The 18784-nt window shown below is 42.9% G+C and overlaps 1 protein-coding gene across 2 annotated transcripts in view; it reads left to right on the top strand.

Annotated features, from left to right (window-relative positions):
* TAX1BP1 (Tax1 binding protein 1) overlaps positions 1-18784 on the top strand; it is a 104858-nt gene that overhangs the window by 46527 nt on the left and 39547 nt on the right. Inside the window, exons 6-8 of one of the 2 annotated variants that reach the window (XM_038389785.2) lie at positions 10277-10425; positions 10551-10641; positions 12360-12545. In XM_038389785.2, the coding sequence (XP_038245713.1) occupies positions 10277-10425; positions 10551-10641; positions 12360-12545 (426 nt within the window). The remainder of the gene's footprint in view (positions 1-10276; positions 10426-10550; positions 10642-12359; positions 12546-18784) is intronic. The other variant, XM_043509128.1, reaches the window with a different exon arrangement.

Here is an 18784-nt window from a genome sequence, read left to right as displayed (position 1 = left end):
AAAATGAAACACTGGGACCTGAAGGATCGGGAATTGCCATTACCATCTGGTTAGAGACTCATTCATCAATGGTACTGTCGTGGCCCTGTAAGTAACCATGTCTACTTCTGCTCTGACAGTATGAAATGACATAATAACCTCTCAAAGGGCTGGTAACTTGTAGCACTCTGGAGGAGGTCTTCATGCTCCTGGACTCACAATCTCCCTTGTTGTTGGGACCTATCCTCACTGAGGAGATACAAGGTCTGTCTCTTGTTCCATCTCCTAGCTGTGGTTTCCCTTCAGTGGGACAGAAGGCATCATCAGTGGAGCTGGTTCCAACCTTTTCATTGTCTGGAGAGTCAGATGTACTGGTTGAACCATCTTCGCCACCACCTAGAGAGATCAACCAAGATGGGTTTGAGAGTCTCTCGGAACTAGTCTGAGCCACACAAATGGGAATCTCCTTCTCAGGACCGTTTTACCTAGTATCTTGGGGACCACCACAGTCTACTTCTGAAGCCTCAGATTGACCTTGGGGCATGCATGACCCTTATGCATAGAACCTGGAATCTGTGTGATCCAATAGAGGATCCTCCTCCTCCTCCAGTGGAGGACCTCCCTCTGTGCCCATGGAGGATACAAGCAGGATCTGCCAGTACCAAGCGGGGGGTGTTGTCCACATCAGCTGACGTGGCACTTGATCCAGCCTCACCATCTCCCTCAGATAATCCATAGACAATTTCAAGAGCTGTTATGGAGAGTGATGGAATAGCTCCAGATTTCCTTAGAGGTGGTCGAGGTCTCTCAACATAAGCTCCTGGCTGTCCCACAGCCTATAGGATAGTTGGGTTTTACTCCTGGTAAATGGTGCCATACTGTAACTGGTGTGTGCCATATAGCCCTTGCCACTTACCTGTGCCCCTACCTTGAAGAGGGTGGCAAAGCAGTACTTTGTCCTGGCTAAGGGAGCGAAGTGTTTGTTCACCCAACCTGTCCCGAACTTCTTGGTGGTCCAGATGGCTATGAAAAGATCCAGACAACATTATCCAAAGAACACCCTGCAGGTAAGGAGGCTAGGCATTTAGACCTTATGTGGAAGAAGGTGTTTACATCTACTGCCCTTCAATTTAGAATCTCCAACTGTCAGGCCTTTCGCACCAAATATAATTTCCTGAATTAATCTAAGTTCTTGGATGTTGTTTCCTTAGGAGGACAGGGCTCAATTTTAAACCCTTATTGACAAGTGGAAACTAGTGGCCAGAACCTCATTACAAGGTGCGTGTGATGAGGCCGATACAGTATCAAGATCCATGATAACTGCCATAGTAAAGCAACGGGAATCATGGCTGTACTCTTCATGGTTTTCCAGGAAGGTCCAAAATACCATTAAGGACTTGTCCTTTAGACTAACTTTTCAATGAGAAGACAGACCAGTCTTCACACTTATTGAAAGGGCTTCTAGGTATGTATACACCAGCCTCAAAGAGAAAATGCTATAAACAGCACTATAAACCAAAGCCCTTCTATCACCAGTGCTCTTACAAGTCACCTTGCACTTACAGATTCAATACAAGTGCATTCATTAGTCAACTTCTGGACTGAAGACTTAGCTTTTTCCAGTGCCTTTTTAATGGCGCGCTCTCGCTGATTGATCCACGTATAGCTTCTATTGCTGGACAGAGGTCTGCTACTGTTGTAGCAAATGCCTGGATGGCATTGTTTAATGGTCCAAGTGGCTTCAACAGTAGATTTACAAGAGAGAGAGTGGTGATTGTCTTCTTTGAACGTAGTAGCAAAAGTAGTCCACCAACCTCACTACAAGAGGGGATGGATCTTTTCCAAAGTCAGTAATGACGGTTGTAGTAATTTTAAGACCATAGCCAAGGATCGCTCTGAGAAAGCCAGCAGGTTTTTCCCAGGATGGACTAATTTGAACTTCAGCCCCAGAGCATCTTCTGTTTTTTTTCTAAGACATTCAGTTTTTTTGGACTGTTGTCTTCATTATACTCCCCCCCCCCCCCAACATTAAAGTTATAGCGTTTAAAATGTTTTTTGAAGATTCTGCAGCTTGTAATAGTACTAATTGAGTAGATCATAGAATTGTAGGACTGGCAGGGAGCATGAGATGTCTTCTAGTCCAGTCCCCTGCACTCATGGCAGGACTAAATATTATCTAGACCAGGGTGGGCAAATGTTTTGGCCCAAGGGTCACATCTGGGTATGGAAATTGCATGGAGGGCCATGAAAGCTCACAAAATTGGGGTGTGGGAAGGGGGTCCAGACTGGGGAAGAGGGTTGGGGTGTGGGAAGTGCTCCAGTTGGGGATGAGGGGTTGGGGGTGCAGGAGGGTGCTCTGGGCTGGGACTTAGAGGGCAGGAAGGGGATCATGGCAGGGGTTGAGGCACAGCAGGGGGTCAGGGGTGCAGGCTCTGGGTAGCACTTACCTCAAGCAACTCCTGGAAGCAGCGGAATATCTCCTCTCCGGCTCCTATGCGGAGGCGAGGCCAGGTGGCTCTGCGCGCTGCCCTGTTTGCAGGTGCCGCCCCTGCAACTCCCATTGGGTGCAGTTCCTGGCCAATGGAAGCTGCAGAACTGGTGCTTGGGGCAGGGGCAGCAAACGGAGCCCCCTGGGTACCCCTACCTGTAGGAGCTGGAAGGGGGACATACTGCTGCTTCCGGGAGCCACAGCACATGCGGAGAGGGGCAAGCCCCGGACCCCACTCCCTGGCGGGAGCTCAAGGGCCAGATTAAAATGTCTGAAGGGCCGGATGTGGCCCCTGGGCAGTAGTTTGCCCACCCCTAATCTAGACTATACCTGAGAGGTGGTTGTCTAACCTGCTCTTAAAAACCTCCAATGACGGAGATTCCACAACCTCCTTGGGCAATTTATTCCAGCGCTTAACTATCCTGATGGTTTGGACATTTTTCCTAATGTCCATCCTAAACCTCCCTTGCTGCAATTTAAGCCCATTGCTTCTTGTCTTATCCTCCAGAGGTTAATGAGAACAGCTTTTCTCCTTCCTCCTCGTAACAACCTTTTATGTACTTGAAAGCTGTTATCAGGTCCCCCCTCAGTCTTCTCCAGACTAAACAAACCCAGTTCTTTCAGTCTTTCCTCATAGGTCAAGTTTTCTATATTTTTAATTAATAATTGTTGTTGCTCTCCTCTGGACTTTCTCCAATTTGCTCACATTTTTCCTGAAATGTGGAGCTCAGAACTGGACACAGTACTCCAGTTGAGGCCATATCAGCCTGGAGTAGAGCAGAACAATTACTTCTCATGTCTTGCTTACAACACTCCTGCTAATACATCCCAGAATATTCCCCCCCCCCTTTTGCAAGTGTTACACTGTTGACTCATATTTAGTTTGTGATTCCCCTATTGCCCCCAGAGCCCTTTCCGCAGTACTCTTTCCTAGGCAGTCATTTCCCATTTTGTATGTGTGCAACTGTCTGTTCCTTCCTACATGGAGTACTTTGCATTTGTCCTTATTGAATTTTATCCTATTTACTTCAGACTGTTTCTCCAGTTTGTCCAGATCATTTTGAATTTTAATCCTATCCTCCAAAGTACTTGTAACCCCTCCCAGCTTGGTATCATCTGCAAACTTTATAAGTGTACTCTGTGCCATTATCTAAATCACTGGTGAAGATATTGAACTGAACTAGACCCAGGACCAATCCTTGTGAGATCCCACTTGATATGCCCTTCCAGCTTGACTGTAAACCACTGATAACTAGCCTCTGGGAATGGTCTCCTAACCAGTTATGCACCCATTGTATAGTAGTTCCATCTAGTTTATATTTCTCTGGTTTGTTTATGAAAAGCTCATGTGAAACAGTATCAAAAGCCTTACTAAAGTCAAGATATACCACATCCACTGCTTCCCCCCATCCACGAGCCTTGTTACCCTGTCAAAGAATGCTATTAGGTTGTTTTGACATGCTGTGTTCTTGACAAATCCATCCTGACTGTTACTTATCACCTTATTATCTTCTAGTTGTTTGCAAATTGATTCCTTAATTATTTGCTCCATTATCTTTTTGGGTACCAAAGTTAAGATGGCCTCTGCAGTGTGTATAGAAAAGGTTAGGGTTCCACTTTTCTCAGAACAAAGCTTGTACTTCACCATGTCTTCCAGAGAAGTTTGCAGCTCCATCAGATGCACAAGCAGCCATCTGTTTGGTGTCCAATTTACAAGCATTTAAGACTTTTAAGATGTGGATTGTCACAGATGCAGCCGATGTGGCTTTTATAACCTGAACATATAGAAATGCATCTACTGGGCCTACCACTGACATCAAGATAATGTATGCAATGATTTAATGCTTGTTGCCCATTTGCATGGGTGCATTCATCAGCCACGTATACAATTTTTTAAGGTGATAGAGTTCTTCAATTTTTCAACTGCTGAGTCTTTCACTGTTGCACCGCTTGATTCTAATCGGTGAATTGAGTTTCTTGCAGAAATCTTGTGAGCATTTGCCAGTCTTGTTCGGAGCCAGTATCTGACTTCAAGTTAACAAATGTCAGTGCACTTAACATTGGCCTCCAGCTTGTAGTGTGTGTGGTATCTCTTGCTTAAATAAACTGTGTTGAGTCTCCCGCATTCTTAAAGACTCATTAAGTACTTCTAAAACTGGCTTTGACAGTGGCTCATTTATAAGGCTTTCTGAATGTTGATACAGTCCAGAGGCTTGGTGTGTTCTAGCTTTTTCATAGAGTTTGACGGCATTGGCATTGCTGATTGGTCTGGCAAATCAAGCTCCTCCAGGTTTACCATTATAGCAGTGCGAAGCTTTCCTCTTTTGTAAGGTTATTTGTAAGAGTACACCAGTAGTCGTCTTTTGTAACTTCAATAAATGGGAAAGGTTTGGCCGACAAACAACTGGAACTGAATTTAGGTTGTTGGAGATGCTCTTTCTTCAGTAGGTAGCTGTATTTGTGCTTTGGGCTGTTCGGATCTTGATACACCACTTGAATCTTCAGATGACATGTTGGTATATTCTTGGCTCTTGGTATGTTCATCTTATCTGATTTGACCCTGGAGTGGTGAGGGGTGGTGGCGACTGGAGAGTTCAGCAGGGTGTAGGGAAATCCCTGCCTGATGCGGACCGTAACATTTTCGGAGTGACCTTGGATTTGATCAGGGCAAAGATCAACTCCCATCCCCAGGAAAGATCTTTGCACCATGGGTGCTCAGATAGACCTAGTTACACAGATCCCTAGAACATCCGTTCAGATGTGCCTCACTCTCTTGGGGCATATGGTGTCATGTTCTTATGTGACACCTTTCACCAGACCCCACCTCCGTTGTCTAGAAGCATGCCACCAAACGGTATATGCAAGTGCTGCATGAACATGATGAGGTGATGTGGTAGATGGACCCTGAACGTGAGTTTGTTGGTGTTGCCTTTCTATCCCCTACACCCAACAAGTTGGTGTTACAGTTGCCGTATGCTTCAGAAAACCAGAGTGCACCTAAATCTGGACCTGAGAGCAGTAGAGATCCTTGCAAAGCATTCCTACCATACAAAGCATTCCATACAATCTCAGCAAGTTCTGATACCGTCAGATAGCATAACAGTATTCTGTATAAATAAGCAGGGATGGGTGAGATCCATCCTCCCTGTGTATAGAGGCAGTCAACTTATGGAAATGGTGTATCCGCAATCACATCATCCTATCAGCAGCGTTTCTCCTGGGTGCCCAGAATTCAATGCTGGACAATCTCAGCAGGCATTTCACCACCAATCTGATTGGGAGTTTCATGATTCAATGGTAAACAACATCTTCACTTCATGGAGAACCTCCATTGCAACCAGTTTGCCTCCCAGGCAAACAGGAAGTGCAATATGCACTGGTCCAGGAGAGCTCAAAGACTGATGCTCTCCTATTGTACTGCTCTGGGGAGCTTAATGACGGAGGTGATGCACTGCTAGTGCAGTGGATAGATCACTTGAGCTATGCCTTCCTTCCCATTCTGCTGCTGTCTTGGTTTCTGAGGAAGATTTTACTAGATAGGGCACAGGTCATCCTCATCTTCCCCAAATGCCCCAGATATTTCTGGTTTCCAGGTCTACTATACAGGTCATTCTGTTCATCTATCAGCATTCAGACCTTCTGGGTCTCTTGACCCAAGAGAATGGCAGGGTCAGGCATCCCACCCTGGATGCTCTTCATCTCACAGTTTGGTACTTGGATGGGCATCAGTCCTAGAATCAGTCCAAAGCTGTGCATACCATTCTTAATCATAGCAGAAAGGACTCTGTGGGAAACTGGCAGAAAAGCCTCAGTGCTCTAAAGAACCCTGATAGCCCCTCTGGTAACCATGTATGAGATCTTCTTCAGATTCCTTCGATAAGATCATGTGTCATTTTGGCCTGGGGTATTTATTGGTATATTATATCTGCTTTTCTGCCATTAGCTTTCATCATTTAACTTTCCATTTTGTTGTGCTAAGCTCTATCCCATTACATCTGGTTGCATGCTATTCTTAGACTTTAATATTGCCCTGCCTGGGCACAAGGAGCATGTTGTAGTTAAAGTGTCAGCCTTAATTTGAATTGCCCGTTTGACAGTTTGTGCCACCACTATGTTTTCATAAACAGAGATTTTGTAATTTTGAGTTGACTGTACACAGCAAGGATGCTGCAGTTCTGAATCTTAAGCAGTTATTTGTCTCCCTCTGGTGGCCAGATAGGACTAGTGAACAATGTTCTAATGTTGCAGTGGTGACAACTTGTACAGTAGCTTTCTAAATGTATAACTTTGGTGTACAGTAAATCTGTTCTTTTAACCTGCTTTTTCTTTGATCCTGTAAACTTTTGGAAAACATTTCAGTATATATAACACTGATATAAACTGGAACACGGGCAGATTTATTGATTTAATAAATTTTGTTCTTTCAGCAGGTCTTAAAAAATTTATTTTGCTGTTTGAAGACATTTTTATATTAATCTGATTTATTCCTCTAACACGTTTCAGCATAAATCCAGGTTCTACAGCAATTATCTGCATGATAATGTTGTTCATTTAAAAGTTGTATTCAAATATTCATTTGAGTTCGCTTCCCTACCTGGTTTACTAGAAGTGCTCCTATGGTTAGAAAATGACAGGGAGCACCTTGTTACTAATGCAGTGTGTTCAGTCTGCATTGCAAGTGCCCAGATCAGATCCCACAAGTAAAGTGGGATCTGTGTAAAGTACAAAAACTGAACATTTTTTAATATTTTCTGTGCCATTTTTTTACCCAAACTATATGATTTTTGATAACGTGCACATTTTTAAATTTTGAACCTTTTGTGGGTGGAAATCTTGTTTAAAATAAATTAAAAAAAAAAGGTGTTAAAAATTAAACAACCCCCAGAGTTACTTGTTTTGGCACCAGGAATTTCTCCCTTAGGTGCTGTCAATGTTCTTATGAGGAGAAAGCTGTTTGACTACCTGTAAATGTTTTAATTGATCTTGCCTTACTTATTTTTTAAACTGATTAATTTAGACAAATTGTCCATCTAATTTGGTGGAAGGACTAATTTGCAGATATTCTTAAGTAGTACAGATAAATAAAGTTCTTGCATTTTATTTAAAATTATGTGTTTGAGACTAGCCATGAGCAAATCACAGTTTTCTGTGAACTGACAGAACTCGTGTGTCCTAAAGTAAACTATAATATGTGCTACAAAATCAATATGGGGGTTTTTTTTGTACATTTATAGTAGTGTCCACAGACTCCTTCCTGCAAACATTACACGTTTGAGTAATCCCATTGAAGGTAGTGGAGCTAATTATGTGAACAATGTTACTTCATGTGAGTGTTTGCAGGATTAAGCCTTAAATCTGTTTTTTTAAATATCTGAGTTTATGCACAATATAAACGTTTTAAGGTTTTGTTGAAAGCAAATGTACATTGCCTTCATAGTTAGTTTAGATGTATTCACTTGTTTCTCACTTCTGTATTTTCTTAGAAATTGAAATAATAATTGTAGTGGCTGATACAAGTGAGGTTATGGTTTAGTTTTTATGATAAACCCTGGGTTTTTTTGGATTTGCAGGTACAAATGTATTTTTTAAAGTATGTTTTAAGTATGATAAGGAATTACTTTAGATATTTTCTAAAGTTGTATCTGCTTGCTTGACTGACAAAAACATAGTTTTACTACTGATAACATTTTAGAACTGACAGTCATGGGAGGAGAATGAGCTGGATTCTCTTTAGCCATAGGCATCATAAACAGCATTGGCAGCTAGAATCTACCTCTTTACAGTCATTAGCAGTAATAAAGAACACAGTGGCCAGGCTGTGGCTCCGAGCGCCTCCGCCGGAGCTGGGTCGGGGAGAGCCATGCTGGCAGCTGTGGGGAGCCTGGGTTCCTCTACCTGCCCTGGGCAGGGGAGTGGGGACAAGCAGCCCCTGGCTTGTGTCCCTGTCCCCCAGGTCCTGCCCTGGGCAGGTGGAGGGACCCAGGCTTCCTATAGCTGCCAGTGTGGCTCTCCCCAACCCGGCTGCGGCTGGGATGGGTGGCATTGGGGCTTGGAGTCACAGCCCAGCGAGGGTAAGAGCTGGGCAGGCCACTGTGGGGAGCCACGGTGGATGCTCCACCTGCCCTGGGTGGGGGGGGGGCGAGGCAGCTCCACAGGTCACCTTCTACGCCACTGTGGCTCTGCCTGCAGTGCGAGGGGTGGAGGTGACAGAGAGTGGTCCCCTACAGTGTCCCTGCCTGGTTGAGAATGGCGGAGGATCCGCAACTCTGTGTGGGCTCCCCACAGCTGCCAGCCGGGCTCTGCACCTCAGCCCGGCCATGGTAAGTAGAGCCCTGCAAATCTGCGGATATTCACAGACAATTTTTGCGGATCGGATGCGGATACACGTTTTGTATCTGTGCAGGGCTTTAGTTATTTATATTTTCTTCCCCTTTTTGATCTCTGCTTAATCCTTAATCCCTTGTGTGGATTTATATATAGGTGTTAAGTAAATGCACCTATTTTCTGTATGTAGTTGGCAACATGCTTATAAATATATACAGTTATATGAAAAGATACATTAGAGACATAAGAAATTAGAACTGGAAAAGACCTTTTGGGGCCATCCAGCCCATCTCTGTGTTAGTACAGTTTCTTCTGCAGTGTAATATTAAGTCTTTAAGTCCCTTCTGTTTCATCTTGTTAAAAGTATATTCAGTTAGAGCACCTGATACAATTTCTCTCCCTTCTGGTGAGTTGGTTAGTCACACTTATATGATGACAGGTATCCTCCTCAAGACCCCAATTTGCATTAAATCTTTAAAACTGAATTTTCTTTTTGCAAGTATGTTCCCATTTTAAAGTCATAAGTATTGATTTTTTTTTTTTAAATACCAAGAGCTGGAAAGATGTAACATGACCAAAAAACAATTGATTTACATCCCACATTTCCTTATTTGAACAAGTGTGTTACAGTATGAAAATAGGTTGTGTGTATGCACAATTTAGTTAGTTCAGAATTTATAATAAATACAGTGTTTTGTTTTAAAGTGGAAAATTATATTTTAAAAATGCATTAATGAATGTAATAAGGAAGATGTTTATAGCAGAGTCAACTTTAAAAGTATAGAAATTGGCCCTCTAAACCAGGGGCAGGCAAACTTTTTGGCCTGAGGGCCACATTGGGTTTACGAAATTGTATGGAGGGCCAGTTAGGGGAGTCTGTGCCTCCCTAAACAACCAGGTGTGGCCTGGCCCCCATCCCCATCCAACCACCCCTCCTCTCATTCCTGACTGCCTGCCCCTCCACCCCCTCCCTGGATCACTGCCCCCATTCAACCCCCCTCTGACCCCTGCCCTCTGACCACCCTGACTCCTATCCACACCCCACCCCCTGACCACCACCCCGAACTCCTCTGCCCTCTATCCAACCCCCTTGCTCCCTGCCCCCTTACCGTGCTGCCTGGAATACTGGTGTCTGGCCGCGCTGCAGCCGTGCCACCCAGAGCACCAGGACAGGCAGCCATGCTGCCCGGCTGGAGCTAGCCATGCCACCGCACAGCACAGAGTACTGCCTGCGGCTCTGCAGCCACGCTGCCCTGCAAGAACTTGCAGCCCCGCCACCCAGAGCATTGCACCAGCAGTGCAGTAAGCTGAGGCTGCGAGGGAGGGGGAACAGCAGGAGAGGGGTCGGGGGCTCGCCTCCAGGGGCTGGGCAGGGGGGTCCCAGCCTGCGGGCCATAGTTTGCCCACCTCTGTTCTAAACTATTTGAAAATGAATTTCTAAATGTGTTCCTTATAAACTATATCTATCTATCTATATTTTAAAAGGATAACCTTCAAGCATCAGAAACTCTTAAAATTGAATATGAAGAACTAAAGAAAAAGTACGATGAGACTACTTCGAAAGTTCTCCAACTTGAAGAAGATATCATGACAGTTACTCAGAAAGCTATTGCAAAAGAAACTGAGTTAGACAGGTATTTGGCCATCTTCTTGACAGACTTGTTTTGTTTTAGTGTTTGTTTATGCACTCCTATAAATTGAGAAGAAATGTAATATTTGAATGAATTACTACATTAATATCAATCAATCCATTCCCTAGTCTGAAAGACAAATTGAAGAAAGTTGTCTTTGAGAAAGAACAGCTTGAATGTCAGTTAAAGACTGAAAAGGATGAGAGAGAACTTTACAAGGTAACTATTCTTTCTAGCTGCATGTCCTTAAGCTAGATGACTTAGAATAAGACTAATGCCATTTTAGAGAGAGATGTGATAAACTGAATACTCTTAGATAAACATGGATGGGAAAAACATCAGAATTTGGCACAAGATGTGGAAGGGTCTCTAGTATCAGTGGAGACCCAATGATTGAACTCTTTTGCTAGTACAAACTGCATCTCCACTAGGTGGTTTAGCCAGCGTTGCTATACTTGTAAACCCTTTCTGTTGTAGACAAGACTTCAATGGTAAAATTCCAAACCCTTCTAACGAGTCAAAGTGAGCTGCTGGAGCTATCCTGGTTACAATGAATGTGTATTTTTTTTATATCAATCTATTGTACTACCTCAGACAAATGGATTTGAGAAGGTAGATACAGGAATCAGTGGTACTTCAGAAATGTCTCTACTAGCTTGTACTAGGGCTTACTTAATGCTATCATTCTTTGTTTTCTCTTGGAAGCAGTTGTCTGGGTGAGATATTAGAACATTAACATCTTTAGGTTGTCTAGATAGCTTTTAAAACAAAAAAAATTAGGGTGTGCCTCAAAGCATGTCTGCATGCAAGGAGCAGCTCTTGTATTAGAGACAATACTGGAAAAGCCTAGTCCCTAACTCTCCTGTAAACGTCAAGGCACGTTCCATAACCACAGTGTTCTTGTGAGTGGACAGAGCAAATGGGAGACTTCTAGACCTGCATTGGGCACATGCTTGGGATTTGTAACACTTATTAACTACACATTACATATTAAGTATGGTGGTATCTTCAAATATTACTTGGTTGTAACTGACTGCTCTTTCCAGATAGTCCCACTCATTGTCTCTGGTACTGGGCACAGTTGTTGCAGTCCCATTTGTCTAGACTGGTATAAGAGGATGTTGTTAGAAGAGTGACGCCTCTCTAATTTCCCCCAAATCATTTTATACCTGTCTAGACACCCAATCCTGGTGAGGAAAGTGTTAGTTAGAACCAGTGGTTCTCGACCAGGGATATGCGTACCCCTGGGGGTACACAGTGGTCTTCCAGGGGATACGTCAACTCATTTAGATATTTGCCTAGTTTTGCAATAAGCTACATAAAAAGCACTAGCAAAGTCAGTACAAACTAACATTTCATACAGACAATGACTGGTTTATATGGCTTTATATATTATACACTGAAAAGTAAGTACAATATTTGTATTCCAGTTGACTTATTTTATAATTATATGGTAGAAATGAGAAAGTAAGTAATTTTTCAGTCAGTGTGCTGTGACACTTGTGTATTCCTATATCTGATTTTGTGAACAAGTAGTTTTTAAGTGAGGTAAAAGGGGTACAGGTTCCTGAGAGGGGTACAGTAGTCTGGAAAGGTTGAGAGCCACTGTGTTAGAGTTTTCAGAATAGTTATGCTTGCTCTATTCTTAGAACAACGCTGTTTTCTAGTAGTATAGTAAAGCTGGTGTTGGATGGTACAGCTGGAAAGTAGCAGTCAGAAAGCTTCTAATATAAGGATAGTGACATTATCAAGTGATTAGTATCTCTATCTGCCCGAAACTGATAGTCAAGCCTGATACAGGAGGACTTAGAAAACATTTAAATGAACAGGTAAGAAGTTATTCTTTGATTTGAGATACACAATAGTCTTTAAAATGTGACTGATTCCTGTGATTTAATTGGAAAAGATGAGTTTGACACTTTTGAGGATCATTACAGATACACTTGAAGAATACAGAAATAGAAAACACCAAGCTAGTAAAAGAGGTCCATACATTAAAGAATTTGGATGCAAACAAAGAAAATATGATATCCCATTACAAAGAAGAGCTTGGCAAGTTACAGCTATGTATAGCTGAAAAAGAAAACCTGAAAAGAGCTTTTTTGCTTTCCTCCTCAAACAAGGTAAGCGGTACTCTTGTATTTGGCCCAATTTGAAATACATTTCATAAGCTAAAATCATTTTTAATTTAAAGTTGTGTGTTTTGCAAAGGTGCGGGAGGAGTTGAAGGTCACCTCCAGGATATATGCCTGAATGTCAATGAGGATAGTGGAGTTTTCAATAAAGAAAGAGACATGGGAAAGTGGGAGAGGGTTTAGGAACAAAATGAGTTCAGTTTTAGCCATGCTAAGTTTGAGTTGATGGGGAAAAATATCTGGGGAGGGAGATATCTGAGTCAGGCTAAAATGAAGGGAGAGATGGATGGACCCAGGTATGGAGAGTTAATTTGTGAGTTGTCTGAACAGAGATGGTAGTTGTCATGTCAGTAGATAAAAATACCAGAAGAGAAGGAAGCCAAATGTCGTAGCCCTGTTATGACTTCACTTTATGGAGTGGGGCAGAGGGAGAGGAAGAGGATCCACCAAAGAGATGTTGAAGGAACAATTCATATAAGGCACTGACAAAATTTAACAGTAACATGAAAACCAAGGGAGGACAAGATCAGCAAAACGCTCAAGGAGTATGAGAGCAGAGAATTGGTTCCAAGACTTTTTCGGGAAGGATTAACCTTGAGAGCAGTGTGGAAAAGTTAGGAATCAAAATAGAGAGGGTTTAGGGTGGTGTATGACAAGAAAGTCAAATCGACTGGTCTTGTTAATCTTCTCTTTGAAGAAGTCATCAAGATCAAGAAACTTGCAATCTAGTAACACAGATTGTGGGGATGGTATTAATTGGAAATGGGAAATGGAAGTGTGAAAGTAGTGCTATTGACAAGGGAAATAGCAAGAGAGGGAAGAGGAGAGCATGTTGTCTGCAGTTTAGACTAGATACGGTATTTCTCATTTCCTTCTTTTGACTGCTTTATGGTTTTGCTGCTGAATATATTGATAAAACAGCTACTGTGTTTTACCTCAGAAGTGTTTGTTCCAGGAGTGGATAAAACAGTATCTATATTTCATTTGTTAATCTTGCTGAACACTTACTGCCATTTCTTGAGGAGTCCCTAACATTTCTTTATTATGTGTTACTAAATCCCACAGATTTGCAGAAATGTAACTGATTAATATGACCTAGTACCACAGGGGTAAATAAGCAGTGATCATGTGGTTCTAGAATATCTAGTACAATGAAGCCCCAATTTTTGTTTGGCTTTTGGACACTAGTTCATTCTGTTATGATGGAATTATACCCTATTTACTAGTATATGAATGAAAAGCACATATTCAAACTAGATATATGATTTACAAAAATGGAATTGTCTTTTTGTAAGATTCCACTCCTGCTTTTATTTTTAAAAAAATCTGGTTTTGGATACTTCCGATGGCCAACATGGTGTAATGGTAGCCATTTTGAATTGGGCCCATATTGTCTTCAACAGCTGCCTATTGACATCTTCTCAAGCATCCCTCACTTACTATTCCCATACCTCAGGAGTCTACTTAGAGGTACACTTTTCAGCAGCTAAACATTTACCACTGAAATATTTTTGTTGTGTGGTTTTTATACATTTCCTTGAATTGTATTTAGTATTCAAACTAATCTGTTACTTTCAATGTCACTTAGTCCTTTTGGGGGGGAAAAAAAAAGTTAACTTGAGAATATTAGGCTACCAATCTTCGCTGAATGGAATTATGGCTAAATTCAAGTATCTGAAATAATGAAACACATTGGATGCAGCCCAGAATACAGCCAAAGGGCATGTGCTTGTCTAAATTACATCAACCTCTTGGAGCTGCCCTGTGGTATGTAGTGCTGCCTGGAATCTTTTGCAGTGCTGTAATTCTCTCTGTCCTGCTGTAGTCCCTATATATTGTATATAGTTCCTATAGTCCATGCTTCCTATGCCAGGGCTTGTGAAGCAGGTCCTTGGAAGATAGCTTTACAGCTTTATCTTTCCCAGTGCCTGCATCAAAGGAATCCTCCCTTGGCCAGATATGGGGCTTTTAGGGCACCTCTTCACCACTCCCAGCCTTTTCATGGTGTACAGAGCCTGAGCAAGAGAGAGGATGTCACCCAGTACTTTTTATGTAAAGTCTCCTCTACCATACAAGTGAATTCTGTTTGTAAAACTGTAGATAGCTGTTTCTGCTTATCAGAACTGTTGCAATGTTAATAGAATACAAAATACGTTTTTAAAGTTGTGTTAATTGTGTTTAAAATGTAAGCTTGAAGTGCAATAAAAAGGTAGTGTGCAAAGTAATAAGTAAAAATATTATTTATTGACACTTATTTTGAAACAAAGATTGTTCCTATAGAGTATACTTTTAAACTCATTTTAATGAGAAATGGTTGTACACAATTTTGAGTAAATAAGGGAAAAAATAGGAGCATGTACAAGTCAGTTCTTCGAGTGCTTGCTCATGTTGATTCCGTATTAGATATGTGTACTCTCCAAATGCAGTGGTGCCAGAAGTTTTTGCCTTAGCAGTAGCTGTAGGGGACTGGCAGAGCTGCCCACATGGCGCGTATAAGGGGCGCTGCCAGCTCCCCCCATCCTCAGTTCCTCCTTTCTGCCAGTGATGGTGCTGGAACATTTGCTGCTTCGGCTGGCATTGTTTCATTCTCTGTTCTTGTGAACTTTGAAAACCTGTAATATAGTTGTATATGGTTAGTGCCGGTGCAGAGGATAGAGTTCATAGGAGTGGTCCTCGACTTGACCTGCGCCAGAGTGATCCTGCTGCTGGAAAGGTTCCACATATTGATGAACCTCATCGTGGAAGTCTCTGCATTCCCTCTGACTACAGCCAGGGTCTGCCTGCTGGGTCACACTGCAGTGTGCACGTATGTTATCCACCATGCCAGGCTCTGGATGCTGCCCCTGCAACAATGGCTGTTGATGGTCTATTCCCAGTCCCCTGGAAAAGATGGTTACCATTCCCCAGGTGATACTGACCTCGCTGCGATGGTAGGCTAACTGCAGGACAGTCCTGGAGGAAGTTCCGTTTGATAACCCCCCTCACTCCATTGAGTTGGTGTCAGATGCCTTGGACTACAGCTGGGGTGTGTACCTCGGCGGCCTCCAGACACTGGATTTGGTCCCTGGAGGTGAAGTTACACATAAACCTCAAAGAGTTCAGAGCAGTCTGGCTGGCATGTGGAGTGTTCCTGCCCCACCTGTCAGGCAAGGTGGTGTGAGTCCTGATGGACAACACAGCTCAAGATTCTATATCAACAGGCAAGGGAGAATGCGCTTGTTGACTCTCTGTCAAGAGGCACTGTCTATGGGACTTTTGCATCAGCCACAAATCCACCTGGAAGCTTGTCATTGTAGACCTGAATTTGATTGGTGGATTAGTTATGACTCGCCACTTACCGCTTCTGACCAGAAGATTTATAGGTTCTTATCCAATTCAGACTATAGGGTTCAAGAACTCAGAGAGCTCTATATTGGGAGAGGACTCTTTGGGTGCTTGGCAAGAACATGTACACTGAGGACAATACCAAATGGTTAAAAACTTTATTGAGATTAACAAAAGATAATAAATGCTATGAAACTTATAACTGCTAAACAGTAAAAGTATTCCAGATCTCCTGATGGTAACATTTATATTATAAGTACCTTAACCTAACATACTCACACCCTTCCTTGAGGACCCAGTAATAGGCATAGAAAGACCAGCCTCATTCCTGGCATGTCCGATAACACGATGGTGCTGGCTTCCCCAAGAGTTAGGAATACTATACTCACAAGCTGAGCTGAGAGCATGATAGAAGGTAGTCTATAGAATATAGGAGAACAAAGGAAAAAAAGAGCTACTGGAAAAAGCACTCAAAGAAAAGCTTCAGGAGCTAGAAGAGCCTCCTGACTTTTGCTTACAAGGTATTTTATAGGATCCTGACACTATGTAATTCAGGCCCAACCTACTATACCCAAATCTTATTTCCATACCCTAAGAAATTTATGGCTACTCTTCTCCTTTAGGTTAGTGGATTATGACACTTACTTTCTATATATATTAAGGATTATCTCACTCCAAAATTGCCAACCTAGGTTCTCTTTGGTGACCTCCAAGTTTTGGTGTACCCTGCAGTTACCAATGGGTTGTAGATGCCAGATAAACCTGTTCAGTGATGTGGATAGTTCCTCCCTTTGGTTCCCCAAAGCTCAGGGACCATGCTTATCTGTGCCAAAGGCTACCAGCTTTTATGATGACGTATTCTAAACTGATTATACTTTTTGCTATATAGCAGATTTTACTGGATCTTACAGGCCGGTAGGCTTCTTGCATTTCAGCAAAACTTATTAGGAAATGCATACCTGAACACATCCTAAATTCAAAGGAATTAATACTGATAAAATATAAGAATGAAATGGATTAATTCAGAAAGTGAAAGCTATTATTTGATATGGCTGGCTGGATTAGTAGGATATAATAACTAGCAAAATAATCCTATGAGTTGCATCATCTTCCTGGCTTCAAGAATACGCTGGGGGACCAGCTCAGTAAGGACTTCTCCTCTCACCACGAGTGTTTGCTCTATCCAGAGGTAGCCTGCATGATCTTCCAAAGGTGGGGAACTTCCCAAGTGAACCTGTTCACTACCAGACAGAACAGCAGGTGCCACCGGTTTTGTTCTCAGCAAGGTCTGAGCAAGGCTTCCTCTCTGATGCCTTCCTCCTGTCATGGTCAGGAAGCCTGAGGTACGCGTTCCCTCCGATTCCACTTGTCAGCAGGGTCCTGGCAAAGATCAAGAGAGACAAGGCATAGGTTTCAGAGTAGCAGCCGTGTTAGTCTGTATTCGCAAAAAGAAAAGGAGTACTTGTGGCACCTTAGAGACTAACAAATTTATTAGAGCATAAGCTTTCGTGAGCTACAGCTCACTTCATCGGATGCATTTGGTGGAAAAAACAGAGGAGAGATTTATATACACACACACACACACAGAGAACATGAAACAATGAGTTTATCATACACACTGTAAGGAGAGTGATCACTTAAGATAAGCCATCACCAGCAGCGGGGGGGGGGGGGAAAGGAGGAAAACCTTTCATGGTGACAAGCAAGGTAGGCTAATTCCAGCAGTTAACAAGAATATCAGAGGAACAGTGGGGGGTGGGGTGGGAGGGAGAAATACCATGGGGAAATAGTTTTACTTTGTGTAATCTTCGAGACACCACTGACTTCCTGAGGAAACTACAGTCCATTGGTGATCTTCCTAAAAACACCATCCTAGCCACTATGGATGTAGAAGCCCTCTACACCAACATTCCACACAAAGATGGACTACAAGCCGTCAGGAACAGTATCCCCGATACTGTCACGGCTAACCTGGTGGCTGAACTTTGTGACTTTGTCCTGACCCATAACTATTTCACATTTGGTGACAATGTATACCTTCAAATCAGCGGCACTGCGATGGGTACCCGCATGGCCCCACAGTATGCCAACATTTTTATGGCTGACTTAGAACAACGCTTCCTCAGCTCTCGTCCCCTAATGCCCCTACTCTACTTGCGCTACATTGATGACATCTTCATCATCTGGACCCATGGAAAAGAAGCTCTTGAGGAATTCCACCATGATTTCAACAATTTCCATCCCACCATCAACCTCAGCCTGGACCAGTCCACACAAGAGATCCACTTCCTGGACACTACGGTGCTAATAAGCGATGGTCACATAAACACCACCCTATATCGGAAACCTACTGACCGCTATTCCTACCTACATGCCTCTAGCTTTCATACAGATCATACCACTCGATCCATTGTCTACAGCCAAACGCTACGATATAACCGCATTTGCTCCAACCCCTCAGACAAACACCTACAAGATCTCTCTCATGCATTCCTACAACTACAATACCCACCTGCTGAAGTGAAGAAACAGATTGACAGAGCCAGAAGAGTACCCAGAAGTCACCTACTACAGGACAGGCCCAACAAAGAAAACAACAGAACGCCACTAGCCATCACCTTCAGCCCCCAACTAAAACCTCTCCAACGCATCATCAAGGATCTACAACCTATCCCGAAGGACGACCCATCACTCTCACAGATCTTGGGAGACAGACCAGTCCTTGCTTACAGACAGCCCCCCAATCTGAAGCAAATACTCACCAGCAACCACACACCACACAACAGAACCACTAACCCAGGAACCTATCCTTGCAACAAAGCCCGTTGCCAACTCTGTCCACATATCTATTCAGGGGATACCATCATAGGGCCTAATCACATCAGCCACACTATCAGAGGCTC

Source organism: Dermochelys coriacea, chromosome 2 (assembly GCF_009764565.3).
Source record: "Dermochelys coriacea isolate rDerCor1 chromosome 2, rDerCor1.pri.v4, whole genome shotgun sequence".
NCBI lineage: Eukaryota > Metazoa > Chordata > Testudines > Dermochelyidae > Dermochelys > Dermochelys coriacea.
Note: the sequence above shows the minus strand (reverse complement) of the source record. Positions and strands in the feature narration are given on the sequence as shown.